The following is a 17,384-nucleotide window of genomic DNA, read 5'->3' on the forward strand; positions in this document are numbered from 1 at the left end:
AGAGAATATGGTCTGATTACAGCAGTATTCACAATTCAAATATTCATAGTGCAGTAGCACACAGAATTTTGATCACATTAAAATGGCTGCATTTCAAATTGTGTATCTGCAGCTTAGAAAACTCAAGAATATTTAAATTCATATTCTTAATCCATAATACAAACGCACTAATGTCCTCAGAGTAAAACATACAATTTCATAAGTATTAGCCTGTGTATTCTATAGTATGTATGTGTATGATTAGATAGATTAGAAAGATTAAATACTCATTAGTAAAACATAATGGGGTGCTTTCCCAGCGTTGAATTTTCTTTGAAAAGACGTTTTATAACAGATTGAGTTAGAAATGTTGTAAGGGTTGTTTTCCTGTAACAGAACTGTCGTTTCACTAGGGACGTATTTTAAACCTGTTCCCAATGCAGTGTGATAATCCAACATAATTCAAAAGCATTCAGAAATTCAGAGGTTTGCTTGAATTTACCACAAATTATCAAAGCACTTTTTTTTTTCTTTTTGCAAGTAATCCACTGAGGGTATGGAAACCTTCTTCATTTCAATAGTTCTTGGACTCCTTTCCATTCCTCCCTGCCTGTAAACTCATGGCTGTCTCCCATCTTTCTCTGTTCCTTTTCTCACAAAAGAAAAACTAAGAGTGAGACAGCCATATGAAATTTGGACTACATTCACATCAGATAATTCACAAAGTTTGCAAAATATGATTGCAAAAATCAGTTTTGGTGGCTGAACACCAATGGGTTTATATTTTTCTAATAGCACATAGAGAGATAGCTTTTTCTGCAAGAAAAAAAAAAAGAGGGGGGAACCATTATCAGCAGATATAATACATTTTGAAACCTAAAGTGAAGCTAATGACAATTTTGCAATGACATAGACACTGGGAAAGTGAATCTCCTCAGAAATTCATGAACGATCCTGTAATATATTTGCTGTACTTATTTTGCAGAAAACCTCTAGCCTACATGGACAGATACTTGGGACTGTCCTCAAAAAATCGGTTATAAACTTAGGCAACTTGCATTGCATCTGCAAATCTCTAATCCAGAACAGTGGCCAAAAGAAGAAGGGAGTAAAAATCTGACGCAGTGTGAGCATGAGAAACAATTCTTTTGTGGGGGAAAAAAAAAATCCCAAAGCAAAACCCAGTCAGTTTAGCACAAAATGCTTTTCAGCATGAGGGTAGTGATGATCTCCTTGTTTGGGAGTATTTCAGAACCTTACTTTTCCATCTTCACACTTGGTTCCTGACAGCACAAGGCCAGGATCGGGCATATCATCACCCAAATACACGTGGGTACCACGACACAGAATCTTGCCACCTTCCTGAAGCGGGATATTAGTTTCTATGGAAACAGCATTGGTACCAATTACAGGTCGATTTGCTCCCCCTTGACACTGAATTTTTCCACATTTAGCATCTCTGAAGGAAATAAACAAACCGAACAATTAGTTAAATAATTGTAAATGTTACAAGCCCTCTTCCCACCACCCTTGCATCTGTCCCAGTGTTTGTAGGGAGAGGCCCTACCTGGGTTCACATTTAGCAAAGGAGCTCTTGGAGTCTTTGCCACAGTTGCCGTAAGGATCACCTGCAGAATTGACTCTCTCAAAGCAGATCCCAGGAGCAGGTTTCGCACCTGAAACAAAACCTAATCAGAACTTTCATCTCATACAAGGTGGTTTTAATAATTTTCTTTGAGCTCCACTGATGCTTTAGGGGAAGGTAAGATGTGATCTGCATATTGATGAAGCACAACAAAACAGTTGTGCTGGATCAGCATGCTAATTGAAGAGCCTGCATGTGTGGGTTTTCCACTGTTATTTGTCTCTCTTGGCAATGCTGAGCAATAGACAATGCAGAACTCATTCTCTTTCAGAATTTCTCTAGATGATATCCCTCTTGTGAATCCTCCTAGGACACAAAAACTTTCAGCAAATGCCAACTCTAGTTTGGTGAAGAAAGACAAAGGCCAGCTGGTAAGTTCACTCCCTTCGTTTTACAGGAGTCCACATGATTCTAGTGAGAGCCCAAGAGCTGAAGCCAAAGAAAATACTTTTCAAGAAAGGCCTTTTTAAGTACAGTTCAGAATAACAAGAAACCAGAAAAAATCCAGTTGCAAACTGGAGTGCGATGTGACTGTAAAAACACGAACAAACACGAACACATGACATGGCAAAGAGAATATGCTGCTGTTAGCTCAAGCTAATGTACTGGGGAGAGGAAGAGAACCCATCCCCACCTTAATCCTCAGTAAATTCAATCCTGAAAGACTGACTTGAAGGAAGGGTCATTTGGACCATGGTGGTAGAAGTAGGAATCTGGGAAGACAGGCAGCATCTGGTTCTTATCTACCATAACCTTTTATGATGGAGACATGTCCTAACAGCAAAGGAACTTCCCTGATGGGAGTAGTACTGGAAATGTTTGTGCAGACAGATTACTCATCCCTATGTTTTAGAAGTTAAAAGGTACTGTTAGAACATCTATTTTAATGTCTTATACAGACAATCTCCTGTCGATTTTTTCCCAGATTAGGACCAAGTATTGAATATCTTCTAGGGGAAGATACATGCATTCATCTGAAATGTCTAAGAGGTGGAGGATCTACTTCCCTGGTTTGACTGTTGCAATGATTAAGTAGTCCAGGTATTAGAATTTAATCCCTTTGTTCTAAAGTGAAGGGTGGCTTTGATTTCCAGCCAATAGTTGCTGCTCTTTGTAAGATTAAGAGGCCCTTTGCTAGGGCCCTTTACTAGCCCATATTTTCTTTCCATGAAGATAATTAATAGCACAATCGAGTCATTGTCAACATTTCAACTACTCCAATAGACAGCCTTGCTTTGAGGAGACGACATCGTAAGGAGATACGCTGGCTAAAACTCTTAACAGAGATCTGTTAGATACATTTTTGTACTTTTGATAGATCAGCCAAACGAAAACAAAAAGAACTGGCAACAAATGATGTGATAGCCTAAAGGCTGAGAATATACCATTTCTACAGTGTTCCCTGATCTTTAACAGAGGCAGAATATTTGAGTTAACATTACATTTTTTTCAAATGTTTTGAGCCAATTCCAAGTGTGCATGCCTCTAACTGTGGGTAAAATGTATCATTTGTTTAAACTATCCTGAAGATTTCATTTGAAAGCCTTCAAAGAGGAAAAAGGTTTAAAAAAAGAGGGGGGGTGTGTCAAATTCCCGGAGAAGAAAATACAAATATGATTGTAAAACTTCCAGTTAGTGTGGATCTTTTCACTAATAACTCAAGGATTAAAGCCTCAATTAATTATCTGCATTTCACAGTCAGAAGCTTGTCTAATACTATATACTGCTGAACAGCAATCTAATGCTATTAAGGACAAAATATTAAAACTTGGAGAGGCTTAAGATGGCACCCTCTTTTCCTTCTAACATTTTTACATACTGAAGCTAGAAAACTCAGAAAGAAAGGCACAGAAAGAACATAATATGAGCTGCTGGCTCCCTGGAGAGCAGGACAAGAGCTTGAAATTCTTTGGAAGATTATGATCAAGCTTGCTGAGTTCAGAATATTTCTCAAATCTGGAACTATTAAAAGGGACTCACACAGGATTCTTTCACTTCTTTTCATTAAACCACAAGCAATAATCAAAAAATCAACAAAAGCATCCAGACAAGGCACTGTGCAAAAAGCAAAAGTAAAATTTCCATTTTCAGCATGCAGATTCCTGCTCGTCTTCCCAGGGCAGGCACATTAACTATTCAGCTTGATACAAACATTAACATGTGCATATACTATGCCAGCTTTAGAAGGGAAGGGGCGGGAAGGAAAAAAAGATGCTGTAAGCAAGACACCAAGTAAAACTGCTTTTTCTCCCACATCTGCAAAGACCAACTTGCTCAGACCTACCTCGCCAAAGGAATAAGCCCCCCCCCCCCATCTACCATGATCATACGCAACTGCTATGGGTCTCGTTTTTTTCTTGGCCGGGAGCCTTGTGCCCCAACTAGTTCAGGCAATGGTGCATCATCGCAATGACTGGAGGCTTCCTCGGAGATGTGTCAGCAGCAGCCCAGAGCACAGCCGCACCTTCCCCGGAGTGGTGTGTGCCTCCAAAAGCTGCCAAAAGCAAAATGAATGCTCATGTCCTGTGTTTTAGCTGTAAGTGACCTCACAAAGACTTATTAAAAAATTGGTGTTAAAGGGAGAAAGGGCTCACTGAAATCCTAAGAGAGTTTAAGGTAGTTATCTTCCTCTTTCACCTGGTGAAACTTGTTTTGTTTGGTTGGTTTTTTTGAATGTAGAAGTCAAGCGTGCTACACATGATGGAAAGCAGCTTGCAGGAAGAAGAACACATCTGCAGCATCCTTGCAGGGCTCAGACAGTGAGCTTTAACTCCAACCAATAATTCTTGACAAGAAAACAGATCTCTTGGAGTACAAAAAAATGCTCCCCTGCCAGGCTCGGAGCAGTCTGTGTATGAAAACACCTGGTACCCAATGATCAGCTGCAGCTTGGAAACCAAAATCTAGCTTCAATTTCTGTCTTTGGTATCAAACCAAAACACGTTGTTGCTTGGGATTCGGATGGCTGTTCCCTCTCTCGACTGGCTTCTCACAATATTTGGACTTTTTTATAGATGAAAACATATCAGAGTGTAAGAAGCTGAACAGATGGAGCTCCCAAGTTAAAAGGAGGTTTTCAGAGGATGCTTAAGGAAGAGAATTGTAATGTTGTGTTTCTGGAGGAAACCCATTTATCATGATTGCACTATATAAACTGAAGCAGAAAGTCCTGTCTTTCTCTATTTTGCTACCTCTACAGGCAAAGGCAAAATGACTTGTGAAAGAATTCCAGTGGTTATTAAGTGTTTTAGGCTGGACGAGCAGAGTTTATTTCACTTTGCTATTGATAATTATAGTATTGTGACCCTGTAATTAAGGTCCTGTCAGCCTTTCCATGTCAAGCCTTATTCAAGGGATTAAATCAGCCGTCTGAAACTGCAGAAGGTCAAAGCTCACCACTGCAGTTGTCAGTCTGGAGACTTTTTTTTTCTCCCAATGTGTATATTGATAAGCCCACTTCTTCCCTATATGGTTGCAAAAAAAGAGATGTTCTACATTTTTGGAAGTGATATAGAAATGCTGTGTCATTTCAGATCAGTGCAAGACCTGCTGCAATGAGAAAATACCGTCACGATCGCCCAAAAGAGGAGAGAAATTTCTGACCATGGTGCTGATTCCAAGAAGAGAAAAACACCCGTTATCAGGCTGACAGCAGAAAAGAAAGATATTTCAATTCAGTTCCCAACATCATTGTCTCAAGACTTGTTTAAAAAAAATTATACAGTGATTATGGACGTGGAGGGGAAAAAAAAACCAACCTCCGAGTAACAGACTGGAGTTCTGTTGCTCAGGCTATGCCAACTAGCACCACAAACAAGTGTATAAATAAATATAAGCATAAAAATACAGTTCTCTGTCATGTGATTTGCACCTGGATTTTATATCTCATTTGTTTTATGGCACTGATGATACAAAGCAAACTTTCCACAAGCTCCCCTTGGCCTCCCTCTTCATCTTGGTGATCCCTGTTGTTAAGTCTGTGCAAGAGCGAGATGGGGTTGAGCTGTTATTTTCTGCATTTAAGGAGTATGCTAGCTCCCACTACCTCGGAGAATATGGCTTAACGCCTTTCACATCTCCATAAGAAAAGGCCTGGCCATAAATCTGTGATGATCAAAATAGTTTGATTTTAATGAATTCAAATCTTTACAATGCTTGGATAAATTAGTATTTTTGCAAAAAACCAGTTAGCAATGGTTTGGTCAGCTAACTTAGCTGGGAAGCCCATCTATTTTGCCTATAGGGTTGTACCTGGAAAAAACTGCAAAGCTCTTACACCAGTGACAGGCCTTTGTAACAAATATTGGCATTAAAATTAAGATTGTTCCTGCCTAAACAAACAGCCATGTCTATGCAACAAATTTAAGTATGTTCTAATTATTAAGTCAATGCTTGCCACTGGCTCCCCCAAATCATTTCTTTTTTCCCTCTTGGGGAGAAGTAGGAAAACACACGGACAAACATCTCTTTTCCTTCCCTAAAGAATAATTTTATTGTCAATGTAGAAAAAGCCATGAGTCTAAAGCTGAGAATTGTCTATTTCTTGGTAATCAATAATTTCTCTCTCTTAAATAGCTTTATCTGTGTATCCAGTTGCTCCCGGCAAATGCCAATGGAGTACCAGACATTACACAGATGCATTACCATCGACGTGTCTTTCAGTCACGCTACTATCAATAGGTCAGATCAGTGCAATTTGATATTTTTGAATATGGAGAAAAAAATGTCACAAGCGATTCATGCCTGCTGCTCCTTAGAGAAAAATGACATGAATTAAGGTGAAGGAGAGAGTAGAGAAATTTGTGTGTTCTGGGATTGAACTTGGTCTTTAAGAGGAATTTATGGGTATTTTCAGAGACTGTCCCCAGGTGCTCCTCCCCTCTTTCACACCAAGCTTTCCAAGCTATTGCAGATAGGAAATAGCAAAAAATCTTCCCCTCTTTGATTTGAATTTATCTCTTGAAAGTAACAAAAAACCCCAAGGAAATGCAAGTACTTCTTTCTGGAAATAGGTTCCTATTGCTCAGCCTAATGTAAACGAGCTCTGGCAGTGCTCATCATTTCTCTTTAGCTAGATCTAAAAATATTAAGATTGATGTTTATCATTGGGCTACTGGACATCTGTAATCTGATGAATAAAGATATACAAAAGCAGACATCGATAAGGAATTCAATATAGTAAATATTATTTTAAGAAAAGTTATTGTGTTTTGTTCTGCATGGCTTTCTCCTACGGGGAAGAAGAAAAAAGGAATTAATGTAAATGAACTATGATCTGTTTTCTCTTTATGGTATAGAATATTTTTTAAAAAACCACGCAACTACTCCTTCACTCCACTCCAACACACAGAGTTGTTAAAAACAATTTTAATCAATTGCAACAGTCTGGTAAAAGGTTCAAATGTATCTTTTTTATACAATGTCCAGAGACAATATCTTAGAATGTCAAGTCTCTTTTTCTGCTGCAAGCAAGGCTGGAAGGAAAGTTTTTTAATCTGTCCCATGATATTTTTCCAACTGTGTAGCCCACCTAGCCCTCTTCCCTTCCCACCCCACATCTGCCAGCTCATACTCCAACCAGATGTGATCAAGTGGTGGATATTCACATCCCTAGGCTTTAAATCCAGAATATAGGCCTTGGTTTTCGCTTGAACCCTATCTGCTAAATTGCTTGAAGGTTTACTTTACTGGCATTATTTCTAATTTATACTTCCGATAATGTGATCAGAATCAAGCCTTTCAGTTCAGGTTTGGTAATGTCCCATCCTCCCTTTCAAAATCTTTATCCTTGCATATTCCCAAGACAAAGAAGGGTATTCCAGTTAAAGTCTGTTTGAGCTTTGTTCTTAACAAAGTCATCTTTCTCATAAGCAGACCCCCATGGCCTTGACCACTGGAGACTCCATGCACAGCAGTGCCCATATTGAATATTCCTCCAAGAAGGAAGACAAGACAGAATTAGGGGAGCCCAGGGGGTTGGGAGGACATGCTGCATTAGGAAACAGACCTGGCAAGGGAGCTGCAGCAATTCAGCTCCCTGACCTTTAGCTGAATTTTTCTCAGCGACTGAAATTATTAACAGTCCTACTGAGTAACTTTCCATGTCACGGGAAACTGGTTCATAAGGAGATTTTGCTTTGTACAAGAGAAAATGTCTCGGTATCCAGGGGATTAAAAATCCCAGTATGACTAAGACTGGAGGCTATAATTGTACATGTCTATATGAGCTCATATTAACTCTACGACACGAGTGGGATTCGGAGGAGTATATCAGATGCACGGTTTGTTCCACGCGGGGAATTTAATTTTGAACTGGAACTCCTCTAACATGCTCTTATACCCACATGGCCAAGCTAACCTATCTGCATCAGTGGCATTATTTCTTCAGACCTCTTTAAAACAAAAATTTTGAATGGTCCAAGTCCCTGCAAAGATAACAGATAAATTCTTCAATAGACTTCTGATGAGGGTTTTGACCAAGGGAAACATCTGTGTGTCATTATATTGATACATAAGTTTTGAAACAGAGTTAAAGGCAGAGAGATACTGAATTGAAAGAGGCTAAGGGAGTGGAAAATGTTAGTTTAAAAGAAATAATTACATCTAGCTCTAAATAATGCTTCTCTTCAGGAGAGTTTAAAGTGTTTTTCCCATGTGAGAGAGGGAGCAAGTGAGATGCTGAAGGAGATATGACTGGTTCCCAGCGATGCTGGAGGCAATAGCAAAATGCTGAGTTAATACTTGTATTTCAGTGGAAGGGCCACAGGACATAACAGAAAGCCAAACAGCTTTCCTGGGACATCATCTGTTTAGGATAATGCAAGAACTCATGCTATTAGATTTTTTGCAAGAAGTAAGTAAATTCCCATGGGAGAATAAAATCTCCTCCTGCTTCAGTGCATACTCTGCTAAGAGCACTGTCAGGAGGCAGGTTTACAGGGTAACACCAATTAATAAAATACACACAATGATAGAAGAATCTTACGTTAATGTCAAATATTGACCTCTGTTTTGGGATGTGGACAGACATACATGTTTTGCAGATGAGCAGTTTAGAGCACAGAAGGAAGCTTACACACCAGTCTGAAAAGGAATGCGATTTCAACCTGTCAAGAGCATTCAGCGCTTTGTAGGATGACATAAGGCCGTACCAAAGTCAGTATTACATGATTTGTCTAAGTTCCCATAGCCATTTGCAGCAGTGTTGCAGAATGAACCTAGTCACTGTTGCTCTCTACCTCCTGCTGCAAGAAATGAACACGACTGCAAATCAAGGATAAAATGAATCACAAAATGATTCCCTCATTATTCAGTTCTCCATTTCAGAAAAGAATAGATACAGATTGGTACTGTATAAAATTCCTCCAATTCCATCTACAATCACACGTTTTGTTTTTTTTCCCAAGTCTATCTCATAAACAGATCTCCTGGTTCTCAAACTCACCTTGGCCCCAGAGGGTGATACACTGCTGCTCGTGGGTCTGGCATATGCCGTTGTAGCAATAGCCGTCCACCCTGTGGCACGCGTGCCCGTCGTGCAGGTACACGTTAGCTGGGCAGTGAGGGCTGGCTCCTGTGCAAAACTCTGGCAGATCACAGGAATTACTTGACTCTCTGCAAGAAATCCCCGCTGGTTTTAACTGCAAAACAAACAAAACCCCTTAACTGCTGTAATTCCAATCAATAAGAGTTATGCAGTGGTATAACCCATGCAGCGCATGAGCAGCTTTTTCCACTGGCTCTACACCAACTGACCGCAGAGGACAGTATAAGGATTACACAGCTCTTTAAATACATTTATTTGACACAGGTTACGAAGGGTTTGGCAGGAGGGAGGGCCAAACTGAAGCTGCAGCTGCAAACATGGCTCACGTGGCTCAGGTCAGAAGGTAAATCCAGCCTTTTTTTTTGTTTTCAAATACCAACCAAAGTTTTCAGCATGCCTCCTGCAACCACGCCTGAACACACAGGCACAGAAACAGTTTGGGCTGTACTGCAAAGGATGCTCTGTAGCACTGACCAAAAGTCAGATCAGAAACCTTTTCATCCATATGGCTATCAGAACACAGCAGTGGCCAGGGCAGCCAGCTGATCACCTAACATTACGTTATGTGTCAGGTTATGGCTCACCAAGCCACCAGCCCACCTGACTCTGGATTCAGCTGCCTGGCAGCTTGGAGGTGCATTTCCTCATGGAAACGTCGCTCTGTCATGGGCATCAACATCTTCTTCAACTTAATTATACAACTAGTCATGTAACTGGTCCTGTCCTGTCCTAATTTCCCTGGATAACCACATTTTTTTCAGAGCTGAAGGCAACTAGTAGGCAATGGTGGAATGTGCCAATCTGAACAGTCGCTTATCAACAACAACCACAAAAGATGGGTGTGCTCCGGGAGCAGCACTGAATTTTAATGGCATCACCACAGTGCCTTTGGTAAAAAGCAAAAAGACATGAAGATTGATTTTGCTAAAAAGCATTTGCGAGCTGTTTTGATAGCTTGCTGCTCCTGAGCTTTTAGGCAGATGGTTGCCACAGACACAATGGAAACTTGCTGAATGCTTTATTAGCCCATATGCAAGGGATGGTCTGAGAATTCAAGAAGGTTAATGCCTGTGGCAAGTTGGCTTTTTATAGTATGTTAGGAGTCCACAAGAGCTGATGATCTGCCATTAAAAATATATATGCTGTTGACATAATTAATATTTTAAGAGTCTTCCCATAAAAAGAGGGTCCAGCATTTAATGACTGCTTGCCAGAGCACAACAGCCATATAAGCGTGAAAAAAAATCAAAGCATATAAAAGTTCATGAAAAAAGAAGAGGTTTTGCATGAGCAAATGAAGTGGCTACAAATAGCACAGACACCATTAAAAAAGTCTGTTGATCTGCTCCTTCAATAACTGTTACAGTTTGAGAATTTTTTTGAATTGCTTACATGAAATGCAAGTATCTTAATGCTTAATGATACCAATTTGCTTGTTCTGCATCCTTGTTCACTGCTCTGCAGTTGAGAAGATTATGGAATTCGTCCCACCCCACACAGATAAGAAACGTTTCCGTTGGTTCACCTTGCAGTCTTCGCAGCAAAGTCCATGTGCACACACTGCTCCCGGTTTCAAAGTACAGGTAGTTGCATTACAGCACCGGTTTGTACATTCCTAGATGGAGGATAAATTTAGAGCAGACAACTTTCAGTCACAATGAGCTGTAAATCAAGAGGCTGCCTATAGCTCTGCCAAGAAAAGCTAAGCATGAAATAATGAATTATGCATGAAATTCTACAACTTGATCCAAACAGCCTTGTTTGTCCTTAGATTCAACAAGCTCAATAATTGTAGTAAAACCAGAGAAGCCATTGCAGAGGGCTGCTTTATTCTAGCTATGGATCCAATCCCAAATATCACAAACAACTCAAGTGTGCCGATACCAATCCTGATACAGTACTACAGTGCTTTATTTCCACAAAAATCAGTGGAATGGTTCCATTGCCTCCTGCGAGGATCCAGGACCCGTGTTACAGTTACCGAGCATCACCACTACAGCTCTGTATTTTGTGATAGTTGCTCACCACACTTCTGTATTGCATGGAGACTGGTGGCTGCCACAAAGAAAGATGATGACACTATTCCATGTAACCTCTTATCAGGGTATACCAGTAATAGAGCATTGAGAAAAGTATGAATTGCACTATCACTAACTGATACATCCCAATTTCACACTTACGGATTAGATGGTGGCATGTGTGGGCTTTTGCAAACTTTATTCTCTGTAGAATGAGCTAGTAAGAAGTTTCAGAAAATAATGGGTTTGTTTTTCCAAGACTATGCTCACAAGCTGCAAGTTTCATCAGCTGTGCTGGAATCTCATCTCTCTAACAAAAATAGCAGCAGATAAAATTGCTCTTCAGCTGTGTTAAGTCAGTTTGACTTAACAAGGGATCACTAATATAGGGAACACAGGAAAAATAAGTGGGTTAGAATGATGTTCACAGCCTCTTGTTACTTTATTGCTTTTGTAAAGCTTTCCAACTGGAAGACAGGGCTACCACTGCACTCACAAATAAAGAGCAAAATGATTCTCAGCATTTCACTGTTTTCTTAGATAATATCTGCCTGAATATACAAAGCTAACTGTGCTGCTCTGAAGCAGTGGAACAACTTCCTGCACCTATTTTTGATCATGCTGGAAGGCAGCAGGCTACGCAAATATTTCTGTGCAGCTGCTGTATTTAAGAAGTAACGTTCCTCTGCGCAGAAGCACATTTTATAAATTCACCTCAATAGCAATCTGAGACACGCGGAGTGGAGGAAAGCAATGTCAGTCCAATTAAGGTACTTCTGAAACAGTCAGCTCCTATACCCCATCATCTGGTCCTACACCAGCCAGCCATGGAAAGCAATCAGCATTCCACAGACAGCCTGGGATAAAGACACAGCTCTTTGAATGATGTTACTGCAGCCTTTGAAATTTCCAATTGCTCACTCACTTATTACTCATTCTAGGGAATGAGCTTGGTAAATAGTTTTTGTGCCTGGGCTATTAAATTGTCAGGAATGGTTTTAACATAACCAGGCAAGCAAACAGAAAAGGCTTTCGGAGGCTGGAGGACACTACTGCTGTGTTGTAGTTTATTATTATTAGTTATTCTCAGTAACAACAGCAATGATGGGAGTTGGGTTTCCTGGTGGAGGGCTCCTGGGCTCATCAGAGCATCTCAGACAGACTAACGCAACAGCAATTCTAGCATCACCTACATCATGTCAGACACTGTAGACAGAACATCTTGTTTTCAACCCCGCTTTTCTAAGAACACAAGATAGACCACGCTGGGTCAGCCTATAACCCTGTCTAGCCTTGCGTCCCCCTGACAGCAGCCAGCAGAAAATGCTTAAGGACAAGAATGTGAACACACATACATGGTACCTTCCTAGTTTCCTGGCTTTCCCTTGGCTCCATGGACATTTTTAGCACATCTAACATTCAGTGGAAAGGCACTCGCATGTAATCGACACAGTCTGGGGAGCAGCTCCTTCTGCTTGTTTGAAACCTGCCACTTTCTAAATTTATATGCACAGCTCTTGTTGGGGGCAGTTGCTCCCTACTCACTCTTTCCATTTCACTCACGATTTTATCAGCTTCTGTCGCATTTTCCTTCATTTTCTATTTTCCCAGCCAGAGCCCCTCCAAAACTTCGATCCACCTTATTGCTTTCCTTTCAACCTTTTTCATTCTGATTTATCCTTCCTGAGATCAGGGAGGGGTAGGAAAAAACGGCACATGCAGTTTCAGATGCAGCACGCTGCAGATTTATAGAGGCCTACGGGTGCTTTGTTTTGTTTTCCTATTTCTTCCCTAGTAATTTCTAACAGCCTATTTACCTTTTAGACCACTCTTGAGCACTGAGCTGACGTTTTCATGAGACTATTTATTGCAATATGAAGTCTTGTTCCTCTATGGTCAGAGTCAGCTCAGAGTCCATCATCTTCTATGTGATGTTTGGAACGTGCATCACTCCGCACTGAATCCCATTTGTCATCTTAATGCCCAGTCCAGCTGTCTCAGGAGGTTCCCCTGCAGTTCTTCACAGCCAGCTTTCATCTCTACCATCCTAACTAATATCATCAGCAAATTCAAGACTATCCCTCTTCCCAGGCTCTTTATGAATATGCTGAATTGTGTAGTCCCCAGGACACATCATGGATACATCGCAGCAGATCTCCTTCCACTGCATGAAATGGATTATTTATACCTGGTTGTATTTCCTATCTTTTAACCCAATTTTTGTCCATGCAATATTCTCTCATCCTACAGCTGCTTAGTCTCCTAAAGAGGCTTTGGTGAAAGGCTTTGGTCTAAAGCCTCTCTGAACTCCTAACAGGCTGCAATAACAGCATTGTCCCTTTCCATCCACTTGTTAAGTCCTTCAGAGTACTGTGATAGGTTTGTAAGACAAGATTTCCTGGCACAAAAGCTGTGTTGATTCTTCCCTGACATGTCACAGCTGTTCAGGCACTAGCTCTTAATTACATTTTGAAAGTAATTTGCCTGACTTCTGATTTACCAGTTCGTAGTCTTCTGATCCCCCTTGCAGCCTGTTATAAAATTAGCCACGTTTGTCACCTTTCAGTTCTCAGGGACCAAGGATTTTTTATTATTTTTTTTTTTTTTTTCCTTCTGCTATCTGTCCATGTGTAATCTGCATTAACCCTCCTTCCAGAGACACTGTAGTATGTCAGACATATTTGGTAATATAATCCAAAATTAAGTTGGAGCTTAATTGATAATATCATCCTTGGTCGGGTCTCACACTCTTGGGCTGGTGGTGGGCATGCCAGCGTCCATTATACTCAAGAAAATGACCAGCACCTGATGCACACGAGACCGTAGTGTGGAGGAGGTGGTCAAACAGTCCCTCCTGCATTAGTGTTTCCAGAGTTGTCTGCAGCGTGGGAGGTGTGCTACAGTCACGACTCTCCATCCTTATGACTCCATTGCTGTCCTACTGCTAAGGGATATCAGTAGACCTCAACACAGGGCTAATATTTTACTCAGAGTAAAGGAGAAATATCCCTACCAACCCCCTACATCTACATATTCAGAATGATATTTAATTCTGACCACTGATAAAATACAACTAGCATATGTTATTGTACAGCTTTCCATGCCATAAAATATTGCAACACTATCGACAAAACTCAGCTGATATAAATGACTGGGCAGAGAATTATTAACTCATCTAACGGGTTTTCTGGTACCACTCAGATTATAGCAGTAAATTCCAAATTAATTTAATTGGGCCCAAGCTGCAGTTTTCCAATATCATTAAAAAGGAAAAACATAAAAAGAAGAGGCAAATCAAGTCAGTGCTTGCTGACGTTAAGTGGCTTTGACTTGAAAACATATTGCTAACATTCAAAAGTGAAAATGAGAAAGATAACCGGGTTAGAAAGACGTTTGCAAGCTGCTTGCACTCTATTGACTTTAAACAAGAAGATAGCCTGCTTACTCCAACCTTGTTACCCTGAAGAATGAGTGAACTGTCAGGAAATCCTTATGGCTAGTGTAAATCCAATACACCGTATAGACAGGAAACGGGAATATCTCGCTGTTTTAACTGCCCCGATCTATTTTGTCTGCAGAACCATATTTATCACAGGAAACGAATCCCTCATCTACTGATGTATTTAATTCAGATAATCTGAGAGAAGTCCAATACGGCCAATGAGCATGGGAAGCCAAAGGGATAAGGATGTCGGCTCGGATCTTTTTGACCCCCAGGTTTTGCCTATCGCCTCTTGATCTGAGCAGTCCTCTGACACATTCACTAAACCACATGGAATGATCTTTGAAGTAGTAGCAATCTTTTTGCAAGGCAGCCAAGGCTATTTCTGTTAGTAAGGTAATTGGCTAGCGGCAAAGAAAAATCTCACAGTGAAGGAGGGAAAGGTCTTGTACCTAAAAACTGAAGCTGGCTGCAACGAAAAAATACCTAGGCAATACTATCGTTTATATAACTATTTATATTTATATTAAGATAAATATATGAGTGGCTTCTCATATAGGGAAACAAACCTTCAATTAACGCATGGTATCTTGAGAAATTTGAGCAATGTTAACAAATTTATTTTGAGTTTAGCTTATTAGCTAGTACTTAAAGGAATTTCTGTTGTTAGGAACATGACAGTTAGTCATGGTTAGTCTGTTGGACAAGTCATGAGAGAGTTTGCTCTCTGATGGTGAATTGAGCACATTCTTAGCTAAAGCCCTGCCCGAACTTTAGCAACTCAAATGCAAGTCAAGCAGAAACTTCCCGCATTTCTGAGGGCTCTGAGGTTTAAGCTGATAAGATAGAAGCAGTGAAGGGAGAGTTTTGTTTTACACCAAGTAGCGTTAAACACGCCAAAACAATTCTGATTCATCTTTGCTGTTAAAAACCTGCAGACAGGAGGTGAGCAGTAATTCTCAGGTGGTGTCTTACATCAGGCTCCCCGCAGTCGCACTCCTCTCCGTCTTCCACGTAGCCATTCCCACACTTCTGTCCACCAAAGGACTCCTTGACTTCAGGCAAGTTAAACAGACACATTCCCACTCCTTTTTCCAGGCTGTTTTCCAGGTCCTTTCTACTGCAGCTACTGAATACCATGGGAAATGGATAGCTAGAAGAAAAATACACGGAGACAAAAAAAAGAGGTAGCATTATCAGATGAAAACATCTCTCTCCTGTCATGCTGGTGACCTTTTAGCATATCTATGCACTAAGATAAGATTGTGTTCATTTTTTTTAACCCTTGAACATAGAATTGAGAAATAGCAATTCGCTGTGAAATTGTGCCAAAAACATTTAATAATGTCTGACTATGAGTAAGGGAATTTCTGTAATTTTCACTGAAATTTGTAGCTGTTGTTAAGGACTGGAAGTGTTCACATTTGGAATTCCTTCTCCCTCTTTTGCATATAAAGTTATAGTGGAAACTTTGATCATGAGCCTAAAGAAATACTGGGCTTGCAAGGAGGATTCCCGCATTTACAGGACTGCAAAACATCCTAATCCTTCTTGGAAAATTCAGCTTCAAATGGCAAATTCATTCATCTTGCTCTGCAGTATGGCAAACTTCCTGCTCTTTTCAGGGAAAAAAAATAGAGAAAAACACCGAGTTACCTGATAAAAACCTGCTTCTGCAATTCATCAAAGTCAAGCTTGGTAACTGCATGATTAAAGCAAATACAGTTCTTTTTTTAAATCAGGATGACTGTAAAGACACTACTGAAAATACCCATATTTTGAATTCACACTGCTCAGAGCAGGATTTAGCCCCGCTGTGCAGGCACGTAGGGGCTTTGACTTCTTTTGGAAAACACATGGACAATGTTATCAAAATGATCCAGCGTGGTACAAATATCACCACATAATTTGTGTTTTTCTGTTGGAGGACTTAATTCCATTTTCACTAATGAACGTTTGCAGTTTGATTCGCAGATACGAGGCAAAGTGGCACCTGGGTTTGGCCATCAGAGTCACGTCCTAAAGTCTGCTGTGCCCTCTCTGCACCGAGATGTGCACATGGTTACGTTGAATCTGGATCACAACCAAGTCTAAAACAGCTTCTCCCCTAAGGCTTGATACCTTCGTCACTGCTGCTCCCTGGTCCAGCAGTAATTCCACATTATGGCAGCACAGGGATCCAACCTAATAATGACTGGACTTTATTCACTAAATGCTTTGTATCACTCACATGTTACTAGGGCATAATCTTTACAGACAAGCAAGATAACAGATGGAAGTTCTGCACTGCTGAACTTCAGACTTCGATTAATCTACTGTTGTTTCTAACATCCTGAAATGAAAAGCTTGCTTTGTGAATGATGATGCCTATAGGTATCAGAAAGGGATCATTTCTATTAAAAAATGTTTGACAATTACAAATGCAATAGAGCTTCCTGTGCTGACATGAGGAGGTTAATTAGGAAGAACCTTTCTTCTAGAAAGGTTATGGGTACCTTACAGAACAGAATTTACTTTGTGCTGATTTAAAATTACCTCTTTTACAGATTCTTTTGCAATCAAACAGCCAGCTCCTTGGAAAAGAACATTAACATGACTCTGAAGAGGAAAATAATTTTTGTGTATCACTATAGGGCTTGTCTAGTTAAACTAAACAGTTCTGTGATTCACTGACATATGACTTCAGAAAGTTAATCGGCATCTCCACTTTAAAAGCTTATTTCTGGAAAATATCAATGTTTAGGCAAAATGACA

At 40.3% G+C, this 17,384-nt stretch overlaps 1 protein-coding gene across 3 annotated transcripts in view; it reads right to left on the bottom strand.

Annotated features, from left to right (window-relative positions):
* ADAM12 (ADAM metallopeptidase domain 12) overlaps positions 1-17,384 on the bottom strand; it is a 189,187-nt gene that overhangs the window by 17,372 nt on the left and 154,431 nt on the right. For all 3 annotated transcript variants that reach the window (XM_072870992.1, XM_072870990.1, XM_072870991.1), the window contains 5 exons: positions 15,606-15,783; positions 10,696-10,785; positions 9,069-9,264; positions 1,547-1,655; positions 1,240-1,438 (listed from right to left, as the gene is read on the bottom strand). In XM_072870992.1, the coding sequence (XP_072727093.1) occupies positions 1,240-1,438; positions 1,547-1,655; positions 9,069-9,264; positions 10,696-10,785; positions 15,606-15,783 (772 nt within the window). The remainder of the gene's footprint in view (positions 1-1,239; positions 1,439-1,546; positions 1,656-9,068; positions 9,265-10,695; positions 10,786-15,605; positions 15,784-17,384) is intronic.

This window comes from Ciconia boyciana, chromosome 8, assembly GCF_034638445.1.
Source record: "Ciconia boyciana chromosome 8, ASM3463844v1, whole genome shotgun sequence".
Lineage (NCBI taxonomy): Eukaryota > Metazoa > Chordata > Aves > Ciconiiformes > Ciconiidae > Ciconia > Ciconia boyciana.